General features: G+C 48.2%; 1 protein-coding gene across 1 annotated transcript in view; it reads right to left on the bottom strand.

The window, feature by feature from the left end:
- LOC309808023 (forkhead-associated domain-containing protein 1-like) overlaps positions 1-27,272 on the bottom strand; it is a gene marked incomplete at both ends in the record, with an annotated part of 321,911 nt that overhangs the window by 233,944 nt on the left and 60,695 nt on the right. Inside the window, 8 exons of the mRNA XM_082628037.1 lie at positions 191-304; positions 11,573-11,773; positions 12,626-12,778; positions 13,811-13,894; positions 16,633-16,740; positions 20,476-20,580; positions 21,595-21,684; positions 23,945-24,075. Of these exons, the coding sequence (XP_082484163.1) occupies positions 191-304; positions 11,573-11,773; positions 12,626-12,778; positions 13,811-13,894; positions 16,633-16,740; positions 20,476-20,580; positions 21,595-21,684; positions 23,945-24,075 (986 nt within the window). The remainder of the gene's footprint in view (positions 1-190; positions 305-11,572; positions 11,774-12,625; positions 12,779-13,810; positions 13,895-16,632; positions 16,741-20,475; positions 20,581-21,594; positions 21,685-23,944; positions 24,076-27,272) is intronic.

Genomic DNA, 27,272 nt, shown 5'->3' with positions numbered 1-27,272 from the left:
TTCTATTCAAACATTGGATTGCTGCTACGGCCAGGCACCGATCAGTCCATACAGGTGCCAGCCCATCAGGGAGGACCTGGCCTCGAACCAATGATGTATACAGTGGTGCCAGGGCACACGGCTCGTGTCTGTCCTCATGCCCACCCTCCCCACGTGTCAGTCAATGCAGAGACAAAGTTTCTTTGGTTACCGTTCCGATCTCTACTCTTGAAAAAGTTGGCAAGTCAGGTTTTACATCCAATATTTTCTGAACATTTTTTTCCATCCCGAGGGTCTTTAAGTCTAGAAATGATCCATCCATGTGGTCCTTGTGATCTATAAAAGAAATAATTTACACTCAAAACAAAGGCTCAGGAAGAAGTTACTGCATGTAAAAGTCACAGCTGCTATTTACTGGACACTTACCACAGGCCAGTACTAATGAGCTCACCATCCTCCCTTGGCAGGTGAGGCATCGAGGCCCAGAGAGGTTAAATGACTTGTCCAAGGCCACACAGCTCATATGAGGCTGCAGCCTCCCAGGGCGGGGGCACTGAGGGGGAACCTTCGGCCACAGGTGTGAGGATGGACTTGAACCCAGGCTTCTGTGTCCTAGCCCAGGGCTCCACCCAGCAGCAAGCTTGGCTTCTTGAAAGCCTTATTCCCTCTAAACAGGGTATTTATCCTGGGAAGTTCCCCAAGGTTGGTCCTTGCACAGCATCCGTCTATGAAAAAGTCCCAGGGGAGGCGCCATCATTCACCTGGTGTGATCACTGCTTGGCTGAGACCCCACTGGGCGTGTGCACGCATGGGTATGCAGAGTTGGAGGGGATGGCGTGTCAGAATGGAAGAGGTGGTTGGGTGAATGATGCCTCCCCCCAAAGATGTCTGGGTCCTAATCCTTAGAGCCTATGAACATTACCTGACAGGGCAGAAGGACCTTTGCAGATGTGATGAAGGTAAGGATCTTGAGATGTGGGCTTATCCTGGATTAGCTGGGGGGACCCAATATAGGCGCATGGGTTCTTACAAGAAGCAGACACAGGGAGTCTGACTACAGACAGACAGAGACGGTGATGTGACAGAAGCAGAGAGTTGAAGGTGCTCCTCTGCCGTGAGCCAAGGAAAGCGGGGAATTTTTATTTCCTCGCCTTTTCCAGTCTAGAGACTACAAAAGGCAAGGAAACGGATTCTTTCCTAGAGCCTCCAGAAGGAACCAGCCCCTTGCCTTTACCTTAGCGAAACTGATTTTGGACCTTTGGCCTCCAGAACTGTAAAAGAATAAATATGAGTTGTGTTAAGCCCCTAAGTTTGTGGTAATTTGTTAGAACAGCCATAGGAAACTAATATGGGGGGTGAAGGCAGGAGGTAGGATGAGAGGTGGGGAAATGCAGTGCATGTTCTGGAAGAGCTTAATTTGGTTAGAGCAGATGATGGGGGAGGGGAGGAGTAGAGGGAAGAGTTGGGATGGAAAGCTGAGTTCAGTTTGTGGCCAGCCTAGAACAGTAGCCTAAAGAGTATAAACTTGATTTAAACATCACTGAAATGTCACGAGTGTGACCTGTGTGCCCGGCCCTCTGCCAAGCAATCAACGCATCACCCCACTGTATTGTCCCGCCATCGCCTCCTTTTACACATGAGGCGGTCGGGCTCTGAGACCTGTGGCTGCTGGACGCCACACAGCTGGCAAATGGCTGAGCCAGGGCTTGGGATCACAGTGGTGTGACTCCAGGGTCTGAGTCACTGCTATTTCAGCTTCTGATGGAGCAGTGAGTTGGCTTAATGAAGGGTGATTTTTTTTTCAGAAAAATAACCGGGATGTATCAGAGACGAAGGAGCCAGCAGCATTTCTCAGCTGCAGCATCTCGACGTGTTGGGCTGGACAGTCCTCATCGTGGGAGCCGTCCTGGGCACCGTAGGACGTTTAGCAGCATCCCTGGCCTCCACCTACTGGCTGCCAGGAGCATCACCCACCCAAGCTGTAATTATCAAAGATGAGAGGGTTTCAAGAAAGCAAACCGAGAGGGTTGGGTAGGCCAGAGAGAACATGGCGGGGGAGGAAGCTGGGGCTTCAGTGCGGGGGGGCCACGTCAGTTGCCAAAGAGGCAAAGACAATGTGGGAAGTTGGTGGTGAGCACACAGGGTGTAATGCACTTCAAGGTCTTAGTGGGACAGGAGTACAAGCAGTAGAAAAGGAGCTAAAGAAGCAGTGGTCCCAGTGAAGATGCACCAGCTTGAAGTGCATGTTTGATGACGAAGGAGAAAGATGGAGTGGGAGGCTGTAGACGCTGAAGAAGGAGGTCGTGATTCAGGAGCTTGTGCACAAGGTGGTCTGGGAGGGAGAGAGAAGGGGAGACTCAGGGAGGGAAGAGCTGCATTTGGAAAGAGAACGTAGTGAGGGAAGATGGAGGGAAAGGAGGAAAGGTGGGTGCGGAGAGAGACAGGAGGGGAGCTGAACAGGCTCGTGCCTGGGCCCTTGACCTCTGACAATGCCACTTGCTGAGAATTTCCAGCTTGGAAGAGTGAGAATAATAATATTATAATAATAGCTATTCAGTATTAACCACTTGCCGTGTGCCAGGCACCATGCCAGAAGTTTACCACGTGATATTTTCTGATCATTACAAACAGCCCAGCAAGGAAATGTGTTTGCATTTATAGGTGAGACACAGACGCCCAGCAAGGTTAAGCTATGGAGCTGGTAAGCAGTAGGATCAGAATTCAGACCTAGGTCTCTCATTCTCTTTTCAGAGAGACTAGAGGCTGGAGAGTGAAGGGCTGGGCTGGCTTATGTGAAGGGTGCGTGAGGAGAGGGGCACTGGGTGGATCGCGAGATGGCAGAGATGGGTGATGCAGACTTGGGCTGTTGGAAAGAGGGATTTTCTTCTCTGGGAGAAGCAGCAATTCTTGATTATAGTTCTGGTTACAAAATTTACACATGCCTGTTACACAAATCCAAACAGGGCAGAAACCCATAAAGTGGAAAGTGTCCCCCCGCTGTATCCTCAGTGGCCGGCACACAGTAGGGCTGCAATAAATAGTTGTTGAACGACTGAGGGAAAGTCAAGGCTCACGCAGTCTTATCATGCTGGGATAATACTCTCAACACTTTTATGTCTTTTCCTCCAGATTTCTCCTGTGGTTGGATATTGGCATTTGAAAAAAAAAAAAAAAGAAAAAAAAGGGGAGAACACTGTGCATATTGTATTACAACTTTCTTTTTTTCCCATAAAAATACTGCATATCTTGGATATCTGAGAAAGAGCGATTTTCTATGTATGCAAGGAATCCTTTTATTTGCAACAAAGTCTTGCAGAAATAGACACAATCAACTGAGCTTGCAAAGATAAATGTAAAAAGTCCTTTCTTTCCCTTATCAAAAGAAGCTGAGAAACCAGGCAGGAGGAGAGGGGAGCTGACTTTTAAGGTCCTCCTTAGATGTTTCCTGTCTTCCAGTGGGACCACACAGTAATCCTTCACCAATTAGATTTTTTTTTTTAGGTCGCAGCTTTTTTATTTTTTAATTGAGATATAGTCAATGTAAAATATTGTATGTTTCAGGTGTACAACATAGTGATTCACAATTTTTAAAGGTTATATTCCATTTATAGTTATTATAAAATATTGGCTATGGGCTTCCCTGGTGGCGCAGTGGTTGAGAGTCTGCCTGCTAATGCAGGGGACACGGGTTCGGGCCCTGGTCTGGGAGGATCCCACATGCCGCGGAGCGACTAGGACCGTGAGCCGCAACTACTGAGCCTGCGCGTCTGGAGCCTGTGTTCCACAACGAGAGAGGCCGCGATAGTGAGAGGCCAGCACACCACAATGAGTGGCGGCCCCCGCTTGCCACAACTAGAAAAAGCCCTCGCAGAGAAACGAAGACCCAAGACAGCCAAAAAAATAAATAAATAAACAAATGTGGGGTTTAAAAAAAAAAAAGAAAAGAATTAAAAAAATTAGGAAAAAGTGAAATTAAAAAAAATATATTGGCTATATTCCCTGTGCTGTAAAATATATCATTGTAGTTTATTTATTTTATACATAGTAGTTTGTACCTCTTTTTTTTAAATTGGAGTATAGCTGCTTTACGATGTTGTGTTAGTTTCAACTGTACAGCAACGTGAATCAGCTCTATGTATTCATATATCCCCTCTTTTTTGAATTTCCTTCCCATTCTGGTCACAAAAGGATGGAACGCTTCATGAATTTCCGTGTCATCCTTGCACAGGGGCCATGCTAATCTTCTCTGTATTGTTCCAATTTTAGTATATGTGCTGCTGAAGTGAGCACGGTAGTTTGTTCCTCTTATTTCCCTACCTCTAACTTGTCCCTCCCCCTTTCCCGCTCCCCACTGGTAACCACTAGTTTGTTTTCTATATCTGTGAGTCTATTTCTTTTTTTCTTATATTCACTAGTTTTATTTTTTAGATTCCACATAAAAGTGGTATCATACAGTATTTGTCCTTTTCTGTCTGACTTATTTCACTAAGCATAGTACCCTCCAAGTCCATCCATGTTGCTGCAAATGGCAAAATTGCATTCTTTTTTATGGCTGTGTAGTATTCCACTGCATATATATATATATATATATAGATATAGATATAGATATAGATATAGATATAGATATAGATATATCACATCTATTTTTCGGGGGTGGCCACACCATGCAGCTTGTGGGATCTTAGTTCCCCAACCAGGGACTGAACCTGGGCCGTAGCAGTGAAAGCGTCAACTCCTATCCACTGGACCGCCAGGGAATTCCCTACTGCATCTTCTTTATCCACTCATCTGTTGATGGGCACTTAGGTTGCTTTCATGTCTTGGCTATCGTAACTAATGCTGCTATGAACATTGGGGTGCATGTATCTTTTTGAATTAGTGTTTTCCATTTTAGGGGAATAAATACCCAGGAGTGGAATTGCTGGATCATGTGGTAGTTCTATTTTTAGTGTTTTGAGAAACCTTCAAACTGTTTTCCGTAGTGGCCACACCAATTTACATTTCCACCAACAGTGTACAAGGGTTCCCTTTTCTCCATATCCTCGCCAACAGTTGTTATTTGTGTTCTTTTTGGTGACAGCCATTGTGACAGGTGTTAGGTGATATCTTAACCAATCAGATCTTTAGTAGTGACCCCAATCTCCTGGGCTGCTCATGACATGATCCAACAATAGTTACTCAACCTGGATTTCCCTGAGGGATTTATTCCAGGATTTTACAGACCTAGCTCGTTACGTGTGTTTTATCCCTTAGGACAATATTTTAAAAGGCAGGTAGTATGGTGGTTCAGAGCAGGGGCTTTGAGGTCAGAGGGACCTGGATGGAGTCCCAGCTTTACCACTCGGCAGCTAGGAAATGCAGCCCATTGTCAAGAGCTGAGGAAGAAGGCCTGGGAAGAGAACTGAGTGCTCACGGCTAAGAAAATCTGACTAGCTGTCAAATAGAGATGCGGCAGGGGTCACAGGTAAAGGCACCTCGGCGTGAGTAAATCAAGCTGCCCTGCCTGTGTGCATACCCATCTGCTTGCCATCCACATTTAGTTCACATTAAATCAACAAGTATTCAAGGCTGATGCGGATGGCAGCTACCGTTTCCTAAGGCTTATGTGTGACCCCATGATTTGGGTACCACGTCGTTTAATCCTCACAACTACCTGGTGAGATCTTAACCCCATTTTATAACCAAGTAAACAGAGGCACACAGAAGTCGAGACCTGCTCACACAGTGAGTAAGCGCACACTTGATAGTCACACCTTAGTAGCTGGTCTCCAAAGCCTGAACTCAGACTTATTTGCTCTAATGCAAATGGGGCTTTGCTGGGGCGAGGCCCGCGGTGCGCATCAGACACCCTTCACTCCAGGGAATGAAACTCTCAGGTTTGTCTCTGTTCAAGTTAACGACAGAACCTGTCCTCTAGGAACTGGGCATGTACCTGGTACCCCTCTGGATCTTCGGAGGGCGTGTGGGGTCACAGAAAAAGCACAAGTGCCAGGATCACAACGACCTCAGTTTGAGTCCTGACCCTACCATGTACCAGCTGTGTGACTTTGAGCAAGTTCCTTAATGTTATTGATACTCAGTTTCCTTACTTGCAAAATAAAGACGACAATAGTACCTGGCTCATTGGGCTGTTGGAAGATGAAAGTACTCAGTACATGTAAAACAACTAACACAGTGACAAGTACCGAGGAGGAGTTAAACAAACCATGGTTCCTACCCTCCTCTTAGGAACTGTGAACACACAAGGCTCTTAGGACTGCTTGCGTATGGTGATGAGTGACTGGGGGATCCCCTGCTGGCCTCAGTGATGGGAAGTACCTTGAATCACTTATCATGGTGGTCTAACACATAAAAAGTTTTTGAGCCAGCTTCTTTTTTTTTTTTTTTTTTACGGTACGTGGGCCTCTCACTGTTGTGGCCTCTCCCATTGCGGGGCACAGGCTCCGGACACACAGGCTCAGCGGCCATGGCTCACGGGCCCAGCTGCTCCACGGCATGTGGGATCTTCCCGGACCGGGGCACGAACCCGTGTCCCCTGCATGAGCAGGCGGACTCTCAACCACTGCGCCACCAGGGAAGCCCCTGATGGCTTAATTTTGCAACCCATGTTTCTTTACGGGAATGTATGACTAGATTTAGAGACAGAGGCTTCAGTGAGTCCTAAAGCCTGGGGAGGGGACAGTGCACACATTGCTTGGCCCCGCTATTACTAGGATAGAGATCATGGTCTTTCCTTGTTTTAGTTCTGATTTTGAAGAACAGCTAGAACTGTGGGCCACATCTCTCTTGGTTTCACGCACACTCAGACTCTGCCATGATTACAACGACAGTAATACAGGGGTTGGGGAGGGGCTGGGTTGCCGGGAGCAATGCAGCGCCCCCGTTCTCTATGCTATCTGTGAGGGGCAGGCACGTACAGAAAAGTTCATCTGGATTTTGCCTCTCTTTTTTTTCTTAAACCCCACATTTGTTTATTTATTTATTTTTTTGGCTGTCTTGGGTCTTCGTTTCTGTGAGAGGGCTTTCTCTAGTTGCGGCAAGCAGGGGCCACTCTTCATCCCGGTGCGCGGGCCTCTCACTATCGCGGCCTCTCGTTGCGGAGCACAGGCTGCAGACGCGCAGGCTCAGTAGCTGTGGCTCACGGGCCTAGCTGCTCCGCGGCATGTGGGATCCTCCCAGACCAGGGCTCGAACCCGTGTCCCCTGCATTAGCAGGCAGACTCCCAACCACTGTGCCACCAGGGAAGCCTTGCCTTTCTTTTTAAACACGTTTAAAAGAAATTCACACCACCTTCTGGATTACCTTAGACATATCCTGGCTGGGGTTGCTTAATCACCAGAGTTGAAAATCACTCCTCTATTCTCATTCATTATTGTAAGAATGTCAAATTTGCGCAGCCTCTCTGGAGAGCGCTTTGGCAAGTAGTATCAAGGATAAATGTTGGAGTTTCCCAGGTGTGGCCCTGGGCTCTCCCTTCTCATTCAGTACTTTCTTCCTAGTGATACCATTCACACGTATGGCTTTAATCACCATCCATCCATCCACCCGTCCATCCATCCCATCTGACTAAGCACCCGCTATGTGGCACATGTTCTTCTGGGTTCCAGGGCCACATCACTGATACGGTTGGATATCCAGGGTGACAGCTGCGTCCTTGGCACCTCACTTTGGATGTCTACAGGCACCTCACACTCATCTTCCCTCTCAAACCTGGTCCTCCTGTGGCATTCTTTACTCTGGATTTTAGTGAAGGAACCACATCTGTACTTTTAACACAAGCCAGAAACCTGGAGACCTGTAGCCCCCTTTCTCTCCATCACTTCCCTTCTAGCCATATCTAACTCCATCACTGAGGCCTGTTGATTCATCTCTTAAATGCCCCTGGAATCTTCTCTCTTGCTCCGTCCCCTCCATTGCCACAGTGAGGGCCACCATCGTGTCTTGTGACAGCCTCCTAACTGCTCTCCCGGGGTTCTGTGCTGGCCACCTTCCTGTACATTTTCCACTCGTGGCCAAGATGACTGTCTCCAAATGCAAGCCTGTTCCATCAGTTCCTTACTTAAAACCTTTCGTGGGCTTCTCTCTGCTCTCAGGTTAAAGCAGAGCTTCTTACCAGTGCTCTGCAAGCCCCCGGCCACACCATGATACAGCCCCTGTGGACCTCCTTCACCAGTCCCTGCCCTCCGCCTCCATTTCTTTTAGTCCCATGAGTTTTCCATGCTTCCTGCGATCCCACCACGCTGCTCCCTCCACCCAGAATGCCCTCCCCTCCCCTCTTTGGCAAATAACTCCTATGAACCCTGCAGGTGCCCTGCCGTCCCTGACCAGGTCAGAGCCCTGCACTTCTCCTTCAAAGCAACTGTCATGATTAAAGTTTTACATGTGAGTGATTTTTCAGTTAATGCCCCACCCCTATTCCTCCCTGAGACCCTAAGATCTACAAGCGCAGGGAGAGTGCCTGTTAGTTCCCCAATATTTTATTATGAAAGATTTCAAATGTACAGTGAAGAGGGAGGAATTTTACAGCCAACATCCATATACCCCATAACCTGAATTCTACCTGTTTCTGACCCCATTATATTTCCAACCTGCACTGTGCCTGGTATCTAGGAGGCCTGCGATAAATCTTTGTTGAATGAAAGTGGTTCATATCCTTCCACATCTAGGATGATAAAGATAAGATGAACAGGTATGTGTGAATAATATTTATGTCAGCCTCATCTATTAAGTGTGAAAAACTGGAAGCAACTTAAATGCCCATTATAGAGGACTGGCTAAATAAATTACGGTACACCCTTCAGAATGAGGTTCCTTGCCATCAGTGACAGCGATGATGTAGATCTGTGTGTATTGACATGGAAGGGTGCTCCAGATGTACTGTTAGGAATGAAACTAAAGGAAATTGGGTATAATATGACATTATTCTTTTGTAAAGTTAAAAAATCAATACACGTGGATAGGTAGTGCCTATTTTATGCCAGGTACTATTTTAAGTACTTTACATGTATCAATGCATTTTAATCCTCACAAAAATCCTAAGGGGTGAGTATTCCCTATTATCCCCATTTTACAGGTAAAGAAACAGGCACAGAGAGGGGAAGTAACTTGCCTAGAATCACACAGCTCTTTCCATGGGAAAATGCCCTGGAAGTTCCACACAAAATATGATCGTAGTGACGATACCAAACGCTAGCGAGGATGTGAAGCAACAGGAACTCTCATTCACTGTTGGCGGGAACGCAAAACAGCCACTTTGGAAAAGAGTTTTGTGGTTTTCTTAAAAACTAAACGTACTCTACGGACTTCCCTGGTGGCCTAGTGGTTAAGAATCCGCCCGCCAATGCAAGGGACACAGGTTCAAGCCCTGGTCTGGGAAGATCCCACATGCCACGGAGCAACTAAGCCTGTGTGCCACAACTACTGAGCCTGTGCTCTAGAGCCCGTGAGCCACAACTACTGAGCCCGCGTGCCACAACTACTGAAGCCTGCGCACCTAGAGCCCACGCAACGCAACAAGAGAAGCCACTGCAATGAGAAGCCCGTGCACCACAAGGAAGAGTAGCCCCCGCTTGCGGTAACTAGAGAAAGCCCGTGCGCAGCAATGAAGACCCAACGCAGCCAAAAATAAATAAAATAAAATAAATTAATTAAAAAAAAAAACTAAATGTACTCTAACCACACGATTCAGCAACCGCGCCCTTGGTATTTACTCAAAGGAGTTGAAAACATGTCCACACAAAACCCTGCATGTGGACGTTTATGGCAGCTTTATTCATAACTGCCAAAACTTGGAAGCCACCAGGATGTCCTTCAGTAGGTGAATGGATAATGGAATATTATTGGGCACTTAAAAAGAAAAAAAGAGCTATCAAGCCATGAAAAGACTTGGAGGAAATGAAAATGCATATTACTAAATAAAAAAAACTAATCTGAAAAGTTGTATGATTCCAACTACATGATATCCTGGAAAAGGCAAAAACTATGGCGACGGTAAAAAGATCTGTGGTTGCCAGGGGCTGCGGGGGGGCTGGGAGGGAGCACAGAGGATTTTCAGGGCAGTGAAACTATTCTTTTTTTGGGGGGGGATAGGTTCTTTTATTTGGAATAAAAATGTCCAGTTTTGAAAAGAAAAGACGTTATCTTAAAAACTTAAGTCCTCAAACCACAGGTTTCCCCATGACGAGTTGAATTCCTGAACACTGCAGAGGGATTACTGGAGATGTTGATTACTTAAGGCACTAATAGGAAGGCACTGAAGAACAGCAGGGCCAGGCTTCAATCAGACAAACATGCGCTGCCATGGAGGAATTGCATAGGCTGGCTCTGAAGTTGGCTTCTCCTTTGCTTCTTTTTATTTTGTTAAACTTGTAGCTTTACTTTCCTCAGTTTCTAGAATATCAGTTTCTAGATATTTGGGTTTATGGGTTATCATCATTTTGCTTTATTACCACGTCCCTGATCTGTAACTTCACCCACCCCACTTCCCCTCTATGGACTCCACAGGTGGCTTTTAATGAATTCTGCGTACTTTCTATTACTGTGTAGTTACAGAGTGACCTGAGAAGTGAAACTCATAAATCGAGTTGACCTAATACCAGGGCTTTGTGCACAGAATCCACCAATCTGCTCAGAGATGGCCTGATCTGAACCACATCCCCCACCGTGCTCCCTGGCTTCTGCTTAGGGCAGTAGATTTGGGATCAAAGGCACCTTCAGGACTGGACCATCTTCCCGGTGGAGCATTGTGATTTACAGGGCCTCTGGGTCCTCCCCGGGGTGGGCCTCATTATTGGTGGACCTGCTGGTCTCAGGACTTAATGAAGCTCAGGTTGTTGATGTCTCATCGCAGAAAGAATTCAGTGAGAGACAAAGTGATAGGTAAGACGTGGACTTATTTAGAGAGAAACACACTCCACAGACAGAGCGTGGGCCATCTCAGAAGGCGAGAAAGGCCAGGGCAGTGAAACGATTCTGTATGATATTATAATGGTGGATACATGTCATCACACATTTGTCCAAGTCCAAACCCATAGGATGTACAACACCAAGAGTGACCCCTACACAGCACTGTAAATCAACTACACTCCAATAAAATTAAAATGAAAAAGAGTGAACCCTAATATAAACCATGGACTTTGGGTGATTAGGATGTGTCAATGTAGGTTCATCAGTCCTGACAACTGTACCTCTCTGGTGCTGATGCTGATAAATGGGGGAGGCTGTGTATGAGTGGGGACAGGGGGTACCTGGGAAATCTCTGTATCATCCTCTCAATTTTGCCATGAACATAAAACTGCTCTAAAAAACGTCTCTACTCTATATATGTATATATATGGTTACTTCTGAGAGAGAAGATTTAGCATAATTTCGATTTTTCCTTTTGCCACTGTCACGTCTCATTTTTCTCCAGTAATCACGTCTCACTTGTGTACTTTTTTCCAGGAACACTGCTTCTCAAGTGGTGAAGCAAAGTGAAGTCTGGAGAAGGGAACACTTGGCCACATACCTAAGAAGCCTCCCTCAATAGATGTCCCATCGTGATCAGATTCAACGCAATATTTCAGTCATGTAACTATGTGAGAAAAGAGTTTCAATCACCTTTGTCGGAGCTGGAGAACTGGATCCCCACCTCGTGGAGGAGATGCTCCGTTTCCTCCAGCCAGGACAGTGACAGGCGCAAGATGTCCAGTGCCACCTTCTGGAGCCCTGAGACAGGTGGGCTCACCTGCAGGTGCTGTAGGAGGTCGACCTCCTTCTTCAGCTCATTGCTAGAGCAAGACATTGTCATGCACGCCTGGAAAGAGATGAGGTCGTGAGGAGCCCGGGCACCATCGCCAGAAATACCACCTGACGGTTGTGACCCACACAGAGCAGTGTTCTTGACAGGCCCGTGAAGCAGGCAGAGCCGTATGTTGGCCGCCCTGTGACGGCCCAGTTTTACTTCCCTTTTTCGGGGGGCGGAAGGAAGGAGGCAGCTTTTATTTCACGTGCACTCTAACTGGGACTCTGGATGGACAAATAGACCCTTTGTTTAGGTATAGGCAATTCCAAAGCCAAATTGCCAAGGACGATTTGGCTGAAAGGAGAAGCAAATTTGGTTACAGAATTCCTGCTGAGATCAACACACAAGCTGGTCATAAAGTGCGGTTTCCTGATTTGAAAGAGTGCTGACAAGCCAACATTTGCCCAGACTCCCCAAATAGTAGCTGCATATTTCCAGAGAAAGCAGAAGCAGCTGCCTGATGTGATAAGCTGGATCCCTGCGTGGGGGCCATGAAGTGGGGGCTCTGCCAGACCCTCTGGTCCAATAAGGGTAAGAGCAGCCTTCCACTGCTGGGACAGAAAAGAAAACTGCAAAAAAAGAGCAGAATGTTTCTTTGGTTTCTCTGGAAATAACACGGGGCTGTTTTTTTTCCCCCGGGGTCTGGGGCCTCCCAAAGGCAGTACTTGGAGTGTGTCGGGCAGCTTCTCCTTGGCCACACCAAGTTCACCTGGGAGGCATTTCTGGAGGTCCTTTGTTTTCTGATCTCAAACAGATTTCTCCAACAAGAGAAAAGGTGGACTAAAAGCAGAGCTGGACAATTTCCTGAACAAGGAGCACAGAAATGAGACACAGGGGACATTTGAGGAATGGAGAAGGGGGCACCTGGCAACTGTCTAAGGATGTCTTCAGCTTCTTGATGTTCTGGGTGATTTCCTCCTCTTTGCAGCTGCTGAGCTGGGTCTCCTTCTGCAGGGTCCACTTTTGCTGCCAAACGTTGCTATTGTCCTCTGTGACCCTGCTGCTCTTTTCTGGTAACTGGTGAGAAAAAGAAAAAAAAAAGATTTAAAATGCAGGGTGGGGCTTCCCTGGTGGCGCGGTGGTTGGGAGTCTGCCTGCCGATGCAGGGGATGCGGGTTCAAGCCCTGGTCGGGGAAGATCCCACATGCCGCGGAGCAACTGGGCCTGTGAGCCACAACTACTGAGCCTGCGCGTCTGGAGCCTGTGCTCCGCAACAAGAGAGGCCGCGATAGTGAGAGGCCCGCGCACCGCGATGAAGGGTGGCCCCTGCTCGCCGCAACTGGAGAAAGCCCTCGCACAGAAACGAAGACCCAACCCAGCAAAAATTAATTAATTAATTAATTAAAATGCAGGGTGGCTCTGGGGGGAGGGGACCTGGAGGGCTTCAGCTTAAGCTCGGAGGAGGGAGGTCCTGGTGTGTTTTGGGGTTGGCTCTGGAGCGTGGATATTGGCTCTGTCACCGGGGCATGTTTCCCAGGATCAGAGATGGTGTTTTAAGAGCCAAAGGCCTGTCATGTGGCCACGAGTGTGTTCTAGATTATTCTGCATTCTGGGAGGGATTCATCACGCTGAGCCTGATGCTGTGGGCTCCTAAAAAGGAGGTCGTCCGAGAGAAGCCCGTGGTATGATCTTGTGACCCGCGCGCTGACACCCAGGATTGGAGAGGATAAACGGAAGGATAATAAGGCATCGTTACAGCCAGAGGCCCACCCTCACTGCCATCTGCCACTTCAGGAGGAACGAGCGAGCGAGGACGCACCGTCCATGCTGAGGCCGCCCCTTTCCTCGCGGGGCTAACGGAGGTTCACCGTGCGGGTCTGCCGACCAGACACAGTCCTGGGTGGTTTAATTTGATTTTCACAGAAACACTGCAAGGGAGTTTAACTGGCTTTTACTTGAAAAGCCAGGAAATCCCAGAAAATCAAAACAAATCTTTATGGTGTAGCAACAGTGTGAAAATTATGTGCCACCAACAAAAAACAGGAACATATGCTCCCAGTGTCTGGAGCCCCGGGTCCCTGAAGGAGAAAGTGGGGAAGAGAGACGAGCCTGCTGACTGGAGACGGGTGTGTCCTGGAACGGTTTCACGCGTCCGCAGGTGGCCTTGAGGACCTGACCTCTGAAAAGCTCCAGCTGCAGCACAAAGAAAGGGACGGGGATGAGGTGAGGGGCGCAGCTGCAGCGGCCAGGCTGGGGGAGGCGCCTCCATCGCTGGGTCTGGGAGAAATCGGTGAGAAGGCTCTGCACGCCTTCAGTGGTCCTTATGGGTAATTAACACCTTCACCTCTCACCGGAAGGGGCAGTGCCCACACAACAGAGGGGGACAGCAGGTTTTAATGACTTTTCAGGTGTGCCCGCCTAACCTAGCCGACGCACACGGTCAGCACACACACGTCTCGGGCTCTCGGAAGAGCCACTTGCTGCCAATTATCCAGTGGGAAGTCCAGGGCCGGGAGCGCTCTTCCGTAATTGCTACGTTGGCACCAGGCTGTGAGATAAACATTGAGGCTGTCAGCCCGGGTAACTCGTGTCATCAGCAAGGGTGCCTGGGGAGAGAAGGAGGAGCTGCCTGCTGCCGTTTTGTGCCTTAGACCTTGTGTCCTGAAGACGACGTCTCCTGTACTCCTCTCCAGGTCCCCGGAGCCTGGTGCAGCGCCTGGCACACAGCAGGCACTCAATAAACATTCATCGAATGCTTAGAACAGAAACACCTGTCAAGTCAGATGTTCAAAGTCCTCTCCTTCAGTTCAGCCAGTTTTTACTGAGTGCCTCCCTGATGCTGGTGTCTTCATATTACGGATGATGAAACAACACAGTTAAATTAAGTCAGGGCTTCTAGAATGACGAGTTCAAGATGCCCCAGGCTCATGAGACTTGAACGGCAAAGAAGCCCAAGTTTCTCTGGAAATTTCCCAACGTGATGGCCCTTGGCCTGGGTTTTTGGCTCACTGGCAAAATGTGGTCATGAAAGGCTCTAAAACAGAGCCCTGAAGGACCACAAGGGCCACAGAATCAATGAGAACGTGAACAGGTCCTAAGACACAGGAGTCTGCTGCACACCAGGGAGCTCTGGGAAGCCAAGTAGAGGAATTGTGACTCTCCTAAGGACACCTCTGCAGTCATCCTGCCAGAAGCCAGCTGGGTGATTGGAGGGACTCTGGGTCGTCTGCTGGTTTCATGGCCAAGGGAGGGTCCTAGCTCACCCGAGGAAGAGGTTATGCAGAGGGCCCTGTGGGCAATGGCCCGTGTTATCACCAGAGGCGCCCTACAGGACTGCTTGGTGGGGGGTGGGGGTGGGGAGGGACAGGTCCTGCTGGATGGTGGGCTGAGTCCTGTGGTCACTGGCCTGGGGAAGGGCAGGACCTCAGGCCGGGAGCGGGCTGTGGAGACAAGGGGGTGAAGCAGCAAGGCCCAGGCAGCGCAGAGAAGCCTTGTTCGTCCTTTCTCTCTCGAGTCTAGACCTGGAGGAATCTCAGTGTCTCTGAGGGTCTTCCTGGATGACCCCTGGCCAGAGCCATGACCAGGCGCTCGGCAAGTGGCGCAGATCATGCCCTCAAGGCGGGTGTTCGCCGTGGGTGCAGAGTGCCAGCAAGGTGAGGGGTAGCCCAGGTGCATGGAGGGAAGCCCAGGCTGGCGGGCTCTCTGCCTTGCTAAGGGGTCGGCACCCTGCAGGAGAAAGGACACCGGGGGTGATGGTGTGGAAGTTGGTTGAAGAGGCTTTCAAACCTGCCTGAGGGTCAGCATCATCATTTAACTTGTGGGTGCCTCTGAAGTTCAGTGCGTGGGACAAATTCCGGTCACACTGATGGTTCAGGCTTGGATGCTACCAAACTCAAGGGCTTTGGGAGCTGGGCTGGGTGGGACGGAGGGCTCCTTTAAGGATCGTGGTTCTTAACCTTTTTTGGTGGTTTACAAATCCTTCTGAGCATCCAATGAGTGACGAGGTGGACTCACTCTCCCAGAAAAAGAAAAGCACAAACACATACATGCAAAACGTTCTTGGTCCCCCTGGAGCCGTGGCTGCCAGGAGAGGATGCCTTGTGGAGGGGGTCCAAGATGGGCTGCCCTCGGTGGGCTGTGTTCTGGAGGGCCAGTGCCCCGTCTTGGGTTCTCCTTTGCTCTCCCTTAGCCTTTGGTGAAGGCTCGTTTGCATGTTCTGGCCCTCATGTCTGTGCCACGTGTCAGAGGAAGGGCCACTGGGCCATCTTGGGTCAGAGGCCTGGGAAATGGCCCTCTCCCCACCCTGCCCACCTCCACCTGGCATAAGCTGTGGTATTCTGGGTTCTACTTTATTAAGAAAAGTGGCAGGACTTCCCTGGCGCTCCAGTGGTTAAGACTCCATGCAGCCACTGCAGGGGGCACGGGTTCCATCCCTGGTCGGGGAACTAAAATCCTGCAAGCCACGCGGTTCGGCCAAACAAAACAAACAAACAAACAAACAGAAATGTGGCATTTCCCTGGGGACACTGACTGTAGCATCTGTTTGGGGGCCCAGAGGAAGAAAGATCGCTCTAAATGTCAGGACAAAAAATGTGAAGGAGAAAGTGCTAGAAACACCACCGAGGTCAAGAGCTCAAACCCTTCCCAAGAGGGAACTGCACAGCTGGTTCACTGGGGTGGGCCTTGAGCTGGGACTGGCTGCTTGGTCAGGGTCTCAGGCAACAGCAAACACTGGAGTGGGCAGCTTCCCAGAAGGAAAAGCCTCTTTAGTGAAATCCACGGGGACGCGGAAGCCGCACAAAGCCCTGCCCCTGAGATAAGCGGGTGAACTAAGGCAGGCCGTCTTCCTCCTCATTCATCCCTGCCGGCCGCTTGAGTGCGGGATTCCGTGGAGAGCACGGGCCCGTGAAGGGGCTCTGCAGCACGCCTACCTGACCTACTGCCCTTTCCAAATTGGCTTTAATGAGGTTTTCTCTGTTCCTCATTTCTTGCAGCTGAAGCAATTTCCTTCTGGAATCCTCCCGAAGCTTCTCTTCAACCTGAAAGGATGATGAAAGCGTGGGCTTGCTGCTAATGTGATCATCATGCCCTCTGGGGAAACTCTTCTGGGTGGGCTAATGGCAGTGGGGGAGTCCCTGAGGGGTAGGGACAGCTGCAGCCCAGCAGCAGGGGTCACAGGCATGCACAGGGTGGAGGCAAACTCACAGGGAGTTGCCCCCTACGGGAAAGGGCCGAGCTCTGCACCCGGGGCTCAACTATGTTCTACCGCACACTCCCATCCCAGCTCGGTCCCTAACAAGCCGTACGACACTCGGAAAGTTACTTCACTGCTCCGTGACTCAGTGTCCTCATCTGTCCAATGGGGATGATGATACTAGTATCACTGCATAGAGTCATTGTGGGGATTCGATGTTTGGAATAGTGCTTAAGGGCTCTGTGAGAGTGTTAAGTACTGTTGTAACCTATGAAAGGTGGACGGCAATGTCCGCCGTACAGTCTCGTTCTAATAACTCGTGATGGGTACTTGGAAATGTTATGATTGGGTTTATTATCATAACTGTTTGTCGTTACCACTTTGAGCACACTCACTGGTGGTAACCTCTCTGGAGGCTTGCCAAAGCAATGTCTATTAAGAACTGCAGCCTGAAAAGGAAGGCCTTTAAAGTGGAGAAGCTTGCCTACTTTTCCCCCCTTGCTTGGGTAACAGTCAACGCACGGTAAGCTTGGGAGTGCTCCACGCTACCCTTGGCTGGCCAGTGTAGGCCTCGCAGCTGCTCAATTCTTGGATGCACCTGCTGAGCCCTGGGCCCTGGCACTAACAGGAAATGAGGCAAACACTCGTAAATAAATGGAAAGTTTTTGTGCTGAAACAAATTCACAGGCTGTGTTTTTAGGGATCTGAAGAGGGGGATCACAGGGATGTTATAAAAGACCCAGAAAAGCCCTTAAGAGCTTTCTTCTGAGTAGTGTGGCCCAGTGGAAGAGCCTCTACCCAGCTCCGTTACCTTGGAAAAGTCATCTAAGCTCTCTGGGCCTTAGTTTTCTCCCAGGTCTAAACATGCTCTGACTTCTATTTCAGCAGCCTGTTTCATATGCTGCAAAAGCCAAGTCCAGCCTTGGACTCTGCCCCTGTTTGTGTTCTGCATGAACAGCCCCCGTTCCTGTCCCCAAGCCTCAGAGTCACCTTCAGCAGCCGCCCTGCTCCCTCTCTCACACTCGGGGGTCTCACGCCTGTCCTCCAACCCCTCTCAAATGCAAGCTGGACTGTGACAACTGGCCTCCTCGCCTCGAGTTTAGTTTCTTCCAGTGCAATCTTAACGGTACTGTGAGAGTTACCCTGCTATAAGGCAGCTCTGTCCACCAGAACTTTCTGCAACGGTACAGGTACTCTGAGCGAGGCTGTGTTGTCTAATACGGCAGCCACCAGCCACATCTGGGGATCGAGCACTCGAAATGGGGCTGGTGTGGCGGGGGAACTGAATTAAAATTTTATTTAATTTTCATTAATTTCAGTGTAAACAGTAGCATGTGGCTGTTTGCTATGCCAGGGTAACTGAAGTCAGACAAACCTGGAGTCAGACAAAACCGACTGTGCCATTGGGCTAGTTACTTTACTAGTAACTAGTAGCCTTGACTTTCTCATCTGTAAAATGGAGAGGATGATTTCTAGATCACAGCGCTGTTGTAAAGATTAAGAGGTGAAAAGTTCAGGGTAACGCCTAGTACATGAGAAATTGTAACTCTCATTTTCACCCTAATTACTGTCCACGAATGTCATTGCATCAGTCACTTGTTCAGGAGGCTTAGTAGCTCCCCACTGCCTGTGTGGTACAGAGCCCAAGCGCCTGAACTAAGGCAAAACACCAAGCCAGAGATTCAAGAAGCCCCTACGAACTCTGTACGAGGTAAATAAAACTGAATCCACACCTAGATAAACCATAATAAAACTGCTGGAAATCAAGGAAAAAGACAATCTTAAAAGCAACTGGAGAAAAAGACAGATTATGCAAAGGTACAACAGTTAGGCTTACAGATGACTTCTAAATAGAAATAATAGGAGCCACAAGACAATAGTGACATATCTAATGCTGTATCTAATGTGCTGAAAGAAAAGAGTTGCCATTGTAGAATTCAATACGCAGTCAAATGTGTTTTAAGAATGAAGGTTAAATATACATCTCCAGACAGACACACAGGCACATTTGAGAATTTGTCATCAGCAGAGCCACAATGAGGGAAAACATTAAAGGGTATTCTTCAGACACAAGAAAAATGAACCCAGGTGGGTGATCAGAGATGCAGAAAAGACAAGCAACAGTAAGGGTAATGTGTGGATATGATACTGACTATAGAAAAACACTAATAATGTCTTGTGGGGTTTTAACTATCAAGAGGAGTTTAGAAAATGACAGTAATGGCTTATAAATCTGGAGGGGGTAAGTGAAGTTAAGGTGTTTGAAACTCATTGCACTGTCAAGGAGAAGGGCATCATTATCAACTACTATTGCCTCTTGGTAAGTTAAGAATGCAGGGCTTCCCTGGTGGCGCAGCGGTTGAGAGTCTGCCTGCCGATGCAGGGGACATGGGTTCGTGTCCTGGTCCAGGAGGATCCCACATGCCGCAGAGCGGCTGGGCCTGTGAGCCATGGCCACTGAGCCTGTGCGTCCAGAGCCTGTGCTCCACAACGGAAGAGGCCATAACAGTGAGAGGCCCGCGTACCGAAAAAAAAAAAAAAGAATGCACTTTATAGTCTTCAGGATGACTACTAAGAGAATAGTAGAAGAGTGAAAAACTTAATTAATGTGTGATTTTGGTGAGTCAAGGATGAATGCTATTGTCTTACTATGACTAAAAGAATAGTAAAAAAGTGAAATATTTCCAAGCTAATAGAGGGGGAAAGTGGAATAAGAGAAAACCATCCACTCAGAAGGAGGCAAGAAAGGAGAGAAAAAGGAACATACCACAGATGGTACATCTGGTATTGAGCAAGAAGGTAGATTTAAATCCCAGTACACGAGTAATTACATAATATAAATGGACTAAAAGTCAAAGATGGTCAAACTGGATTTTGTAAAAATGATACGCTATTTGAAGGCATATGTCTAAAACTTAAGACAAAAATTGACAGAGAACGTATGAAAAAGATAAGGTATGAAAACTCTAACCAACAGAAAGCCAGTGGTGAACCTAAATGACAAAGGAGACGTTAAGGGAGAAACACTACTCGAGATGAAAAGGGACATTTCATGATGATCTAAAGTTTTGCTCTACAGGAAGTATTAGGATCCTAAATTTATATGTACCTAGTAACACAGCCTCAAAATATATAAAGCAAACATCGTTCATATTAAAAGAAGAAACACACAAATTACAAACATGTTGAGATTTTTAAAAACATTCTCAATGATGGAACAAAAAAACAAAAAAAATCAATATGAGAATTTAAGTTGGAACAACATCATTGGCAAACTTGATTTAATGGATCAATTCTTTCTTAGATAATTTCACAATTAAGATTTGAAGGCAGTCTAGGGTAGTGGTTACACACAGGAGCTTTGGAGTCAGGCAGACCTGGATTCAAGTTCTGCCACAACTACTTTATGCAAGTGAACTTGGATAACTTCCTTCACCTCTGTGAGCCTCAGTTTTCCCGACTGTAAAGTGGGGATAATACCAGTATAGACCGCATGGGGTCATTGTGAGGATGAACAGAGATGATGCAGGTGGAGTGCTGGCCCCAGAGTGGTTCCCAGGCCGACCTGTCCCTGCCATACCTTGCTCTTTTCCCGCAGCGTCATAGAGATCAGGCTCTGCTCGGTACTGCTCCTTTTCAGCTCCACCCTGAGCTTCCTCATTTCTTTTTCCATGTCATGGATTTGCTGAAAGAGTTCCAACAACAGGGAAGTCAACTTCACAACTCATTTCATCCGGTTCATTAAGGCAGAAACCTAGTCTGGGATTCGCTTCATTCCTTCCCTTGGGGGACAATTCCACATCTTTGAGGCAAAGTAGACTTTCTTTCAACGGATGCAATGAAAGGGCTGGGTGAGGGAAAATTTGAGTTTCTTTTGAAGATCAGCATGGATCCTGGATTAAACAGTACAAGATACCTATCCACTCATTAGAATCTCTTTCCTTGGGGTATATTTTTGAGTTCAATCTAAATAAGGGCTGTTTGGAAGACACAATGGGCACAGTTTGGAAGAAAAGAACAATGACATTTTTCTTTTTTCTCATTTGAGGCAGAGAAGTGTGCTCCTGACAGAGAGAAGAACACACGTCTCCTCCCCCTGTCCCAGGCACCGGGCTTCCCAACGGATGGAAAACGTATGCCTGGTGATGTGCACGAGGGTTCGGGCCGGTACAGGGGGTGAACATTTACATTGAGTGGTCATCTTTTCATTGTATTCATTTTTATGTTCACCTTCCATACAAGGCCAGTGATACATTTGCTTTTTATTTTGTTTTTATGAATTGTTGTAAAATTGAATGTATTTAAGTAAAAATACTTCAAGAAGAGTTGTGTTAATAACAGTGCTCAGGGCTGTGATAAAACTTGTGACAGTGGATCATGAAAGTCTGGGCATCACAAGTCCAGGGGTAGGGACCACGGTGAATTTCTAGCAGCATATGGTGGCCACCTCCCGTCCCTTTCCCCAGGGGAAACCTGATGAGGGGCCTTGAGCCAACTGCCCAGAAAATCTGGGGAGAGTGTGTTTTCCATGGTCTTTTCACCCATCTCTTTGAGGCCAGCAAATCAAAGCATTAACACACAAACACCCAGAAAGCCCCAGAGCTTGTGCTAGCTAATGGGCCAAGGAACCCCTCCAAAACCCTCAAGGCCCCAATCTAGGCTTTCAGTGGACACCTAGGGGTCAGGAGGTTCAACGCACGGTTTTGCAGAGTTTTAACTCTTTCTCTTGGGCTTCCCACTTCTCCTTCTGGGCATCTTCCTTCTGTAACTCTTCTTTCAGCACTGAGCACTGTGGAGAAAAAGGACAAGGCCACGGGGGCTTGGCTGGGGGTCCCAAGTAATTGTGTTCACGCCCAGGAGTGTTTCCTGCTGTATAACCCAATCACACCTCTGAATTCTGAGAGGCGAGACCATTTGTGTGATGGGAGCACGGGATCCTGCAGTCGTTCCCAGTTCACCCCTCTCATGAGTTCTGAGGAATAGAGCGTCTAAATTCCTCTTCAAAAGCCAGCAAACTTCACTGCAGGGGAAATCCAGCTTTGTAGAGTCTGGGTACTTAGGGTGCAGGAATTGGGATGTTTTCACGCTGTGAACGGTGAGGGTGGAGGGGGCCGAGGCAGTGAGCTGGGGTCCATCTTAGGGCTCTTGTGCAGGTTGCATCTCAAAGACACAACTGCCCCGACTGGTGTGGAGGGGTAAACGGAGCTGTCTTGCCTGAGGGCGGCTTGGCAACAGGCATTAAGGGCTTAAGCATGGATGTGCCTTCTTTTGACCCAGCAATTCCCACTTTAGGAATGTACCTTAAGGACAATGACTGGAGAAATAAGTAAATCTGTAGTTTCAAGGATGCTCTTCACAGAATTGTCAGTAACAGTGGAAGAAAAAAAAAAGAGGAAACAACCCAAGTGTTGTTTAGAACAGCAGACCACTTTATAACACTGGGTACATCCAGGAGAAAGTATGTAGCTTTTAAGACGAATGATAAGAGCGTTGATTTATTAGAATGGAAAAATAATAAGTATTTAAAAATTTAAAAAATGTGCATAGTATAAATTCACTATAAAATGATTGATTGATTGATTTCTAGGCAATATATAGAAACAAGACTGGAAGAACATACATGAAAATATTAACACTGATTTCTCAAGGTAGCATTTCCTCTCCTCTCTTTTTATTTTTTCTTCTCAATGTCATCTACTTATTTTTCTAAAATTAACACATATGATATATGTCATTAAAAAAAAGGCATCTCAAATGTTCACAAGAGCAGAATCCTTGGTGGTGACGAGCCCTTGTGCTATTGGCCAGCACAGTCTAGAGGAGAAGGGCCCTCATTCCAAGGTCAACGAGGAAGGGGAAATGGGGACATAAATCATCCAAATGCACTTCAGGAGGTAGAAGAGCCAAGCAGGTGCTGTCTTTGCAGATTCCTTCTACTTAGCACCAGCTCTGCATCCCCTTCCCGTCCCCAACACACACACACACACACACACACACACACACACACACACACACACCCCACATTAAACAGCTATAGCACATGCCTGGGAAGACACCCTGCTTGGGAGAAACGAATGCAGAGGGCTTGGCCAGGCAGCCGACCTCAGGCAGAGGCAGAAGAGCACAACTAAAACCAGCCTCCCACTTCTTGGAAAACGATTTTGTCATCCCCATTTCACACATGGGGAAATGGAGGCCAAATAAGTTACAATAAAAGAAAGCTCTGGGATGGGACCCTGGTCTGTCTGATCCCAAAGCTCATGCAGTGCCTTTCACCAGCTCCAAACTGGGTATGGTACTACGTACCAGGTGTTACTTACTGTGCCTTTTCCTTGGAACCTCAAGATCTGTTCTCACCCCAGCCCCATGCAGACCTAGCTATCGGGTAGCCTCTGGGAATCTCTGAGTTGCCACCTGAGATGAAAGCTTTGAGGTTTTACCTTGACTCACAGAAACAGGCACATCATGCAAATACTGAGAAATCTTATCCTATAGGGGCAGGATTCTAAAGTTAGCATTGAAGGCAAGATTTGCAAATAGTCAAAGTTACATGTAAAAAGCTCTTTGCTTGCCTACCTCGTTCATCTTCCATAGAGACATTCTACACACTAAAGTCTAAGGAAGAAATGAGAGTCTGCGTGTTTGCATCTGGATCTTCAGACGTTCTGCTGTGAAGACAGTTATGAGAACCAGCGGTGCTGGGACCACGATGCAGCCGTGTGGTCATCCGTGCTCACAGGGAGATCGTATTCTGCTTAATGTTAAACTTTGTACTGGCAGTATATGCTCATAGGTGGGTTTGTTGCTGGGATTAAACAAACTCATTTATAATAGGGGTTAGAAAATGTTTGCTGGATTTGAAAATCTATTATGCTTATTCTGAGCCACATACACGCTGTCCTTTGAAAGGCTTCAGAGAAGTTGGCCACCTGCCCAGCATCTACCCTCCCTGTGTCCTTGGGCACTGGCCTCATCTCACCACCGTGTGTCATGTGACTCCACTGTGTCTGCTTTTCGCAGCTACAATTTGCTGATGACCCGACACTCACTCTGGAGCTGAGGGCTTCGAGCTGGTGATCCTTTTCTTTGTTCTCACTTTTCAGTTGATTCACCTCCTGTTGTAGTTGTTGAACTTGACCATCCTTTACTAACACGTCTCTTTGCAAAGATGACACCATCTCTGTAAAAGAACCAAACCAAACCAAAACAAAAGACTCATGGAGGTGAAAGAGGCAGGAAGGATTATTGGCAACACCATGGCTGTCAGCCAACGTTTGGACAAGACCTTCCAAGCCCGGGCCACCACCGGTGCCCTCCTAGGACTGGGGAGGCTTTTTCCAAGGGTCCCAGAGCAGGAATGGGAATGAGAGCAAAGTCCACGGAACAGGGTTTGAGGCTTCAGTGAGAATGAGGGGCAGTCATCACCAGCGAGAGGAGAAGCCTTTGGGGGCCTCTTGTGGGCACAGGCCAGGCAAAGCCGGGAGGAAAGGCCACACCATGGGCCTGGGGAACAAAGGCCCAGCACAGGGAAGGTCCAGGAATTCTTCTCCAGAGGCCAGGACACGGGCGTGTGGCAGAGGGCACTGCTGGACACTATTGATGGGGTGGTTGGTTGGTTTCTCAGTCCTCTGAGTTTGGACCCCTCTCTACCACTTATTAGCTTGGTGGTCTTGGACAAGCTATTTCACCTCCCACTGTCTGTCCTACACAGAGTTATTGTAAGCGTCAAATGAGACGGTATGCCCCAAGAACACAAAGTGGCTAAATTATGTTTGTTCCATGGCGCCTATTATTTTTCTCGGCAGCCAGCTTCCAAAATGGCCCCAATGATCCCTACCACCTAGAATTCATGCCCTGTGTAGCCCCTCCCACCCTGAATAGGGCTGCCATGGGTCACCAATATGATACTGTGGAAATGACGGACTGTTTCCTCTCAGGCTGGGTCATAAAAGACACTGTGGCCTCCTCTTTGCTCTCTCTCCAATCACTCACTCTGGGGGAAGCCAACTGCTGTGTCGTGACGACACTCAAGCAGCCCTAGAGAGAAGCATGTGTGCTGAGGGACTAAGGCCTCCAGCCAATAGCCACATGAGCAGCCATTCTGAAGGGGGATCCTCCGGCTCCCCCCGAGGCTTTAGATGACATGACTGATGCCCCAGCCGACATCTTGCCTGCAACTCATGAGAACTAAGTCACCCCCCGCTCAAATTCCTGAACTACAGAAACTGGAGGAGATAATAAATATTGGTTGGGGTTTTATCCATTACATTTTGGGGTAACTTGTTATGCAGCAATAGATAACTCCTCCATTACTGTAGTATCATTTTTTTAACATCTTTATTGGAGTATAATTGCTTTACAATGGTGTTTTAGTTTCTGCTTTATAACCAAGTGAATCAGTTATGCATATACATATCTCCCCATATCTCTTCCCTCTTGCATTGTAGTATCATTTTGAATAAAAGTGGGAAGAAGGGTGCATAAATGCAGTGGTATTGGGTTATCTCCTACGGTTCTTTTCTTGAAAGAACATCAGGCCCAGTTTTAGTGGTAGGTATCAATCAAGAATGTGTATGAAATAAAGCACAAAATGCTCCAGAATTTCATTTTAAAAATGAGCTTTGCCTCCAGGACACAGTTCAGTTACTTGGAAATCCCTCTGGGGCTTGCCACACTTTGAGTGGGTCCAGCCCATCTCAAGCGTTATCCCAACCCAGGCCTGTCCGACTCCCTGATCGGAGAAGGTGGGATCTGAGACAGGCTTGATGCTTGGATGAGGTTTCACTGGCCGACATACGGGAGGAAGGTGAGGACCAGCGAGTTCATCCTTCCATTCCTGGTGCCCAGAACAGCACCTAGCCTGGGGGAGGTGCTCAGAAAACATCTGAGGACATCCCAAGTGAGGGAGGAGCATAAGCAGAGACCTGGGGGCAGCAGGGGGTGGGTGTGGGTGTGATTAAGTTGCAGAGTGAGGCAGAAGAAAAGCACAGATTCATACAGAGATGGGGATTCACGTGCGACTCAATGCTATGCCTGGCTTCTACAGCTGTGGGCATGTTTCCTGCTACGCACTGGCTGCTTTCAGAGTGAGGTGCCCCTGCGAGGCTCACTGCCTCCTCCCTGTCACCTGCTTCTCTCTCTCCCCTCGTCTGTGAGTGGCCCCATCCTCTTCAGGTCTCTAGACATGTCAGTTTCTGCTTAAAAACCTCCACTGGATTCCCAACACCCTTGGAATAAAAACCCAGACCCCCCGACCCTGCCCAGCCCCACAATCCCCTGTTCACTCCACGCAGGCTCGCTTGCCCTTGGCTTGTCCTTGCCCACCTGAAACAGGTCCTCTCTAAAAGAAGGACATAGCGGTGGAGGATACAACATGAACTGGTTAGAATCGGCTAGGTCCAAGGGGGCGTAAGATTCGACTTCCAGGGGAACTGGAGCCCCATTACAGGCTCATTGTAACACATGAGCGAAATGACACAGCCATCAGCACCAGGACTGTTCCGAGGCTGACCATAAAGGTCAAAAAGTGGGTGGTGGGGCTTCCCTGGTGGCGCGGTGGTTGAGAGTCCGCCTGCCGATGCAGGGGACACAGGTTCGTGCCCCGGTCCGGGAAGATCCCACATGCTGCGTAGCGGCTGGGCCCGTGAGCCATGGCTGCTGAGCCTGCACGTCCGGAGCCTGTGCTCCGCAATGGGAGAGGCCACAACTGTGAGAGGCCCGCGTACAGGAAAAAAAAAAAAAAAAGTGGGTGTTGGCCCAATTCCTGGAAATCCCCGCCCCTTCCCCAAAATATTAGAGTTGTCCCAATCCTCCCACTCTTTAGCCTATAAAATTACCCAGCCCATAAAAACTAACTGCCCCATATTTGGGGGTCTCTAGCCTTCTGAAATGGCCCACACTCTGTCTGTGGAGTGTGTTTCTCTCTAAAGAAATCCACTTCTTACTTTGTCTCTCACTGAATTCTTTCTGCATGAGACATAAAGAACCTGAGCTTTATTAAGTCCCGAGACCAGATGCGTGATCTCGATTAAAAGATAGTGGGTTCTGAGTGGGTTCGAGTCCCAGCCCACGGGTTCAAGTCCCACCTGAGTTCCATGGTTGCACACCCACTAAGCTGGTCCCCCTTGGCCTCCCCCCTTGAAGCGCTGGCCACCACGACACACAGTTTATTTTCTCCACAGCAGCACTGCTCTCTGAAGTGGGCTTGTTTATTCATCCGTTTACTTTTATTGTCTGTCACCCCCTCCCAAATCTGTGAGTACAGGAATCTGACTGTCTTTTTTGGCTCTCCCTCCCCGGAGCCTGGAACGGGGCCTGACACCTAGTAGGAGCTCAAGAAACATGTGGAAGCAATGAAGGAATCCAGGGAATCAAAGC

The sequence above is a fragment of the Mesoplodon mirus genome (assembly GCF_964341445.2).
Source record: "Mesoplodon mirus genome assembly, chromosome: 7".
Classification (NCBI taxonomy): domain Eukaryota; kingdom Metazoa; phylum Chordata; class Mammalia; order Artiodactyla; family Ziphiidae; genus Mesoplodon; species Mesoplodon mirus.
The sequence above is the reverse complement of the archived record's forward strand: the minus strand, read 5'-3'. Positions and strand labels throughout refer to the sequence as shown.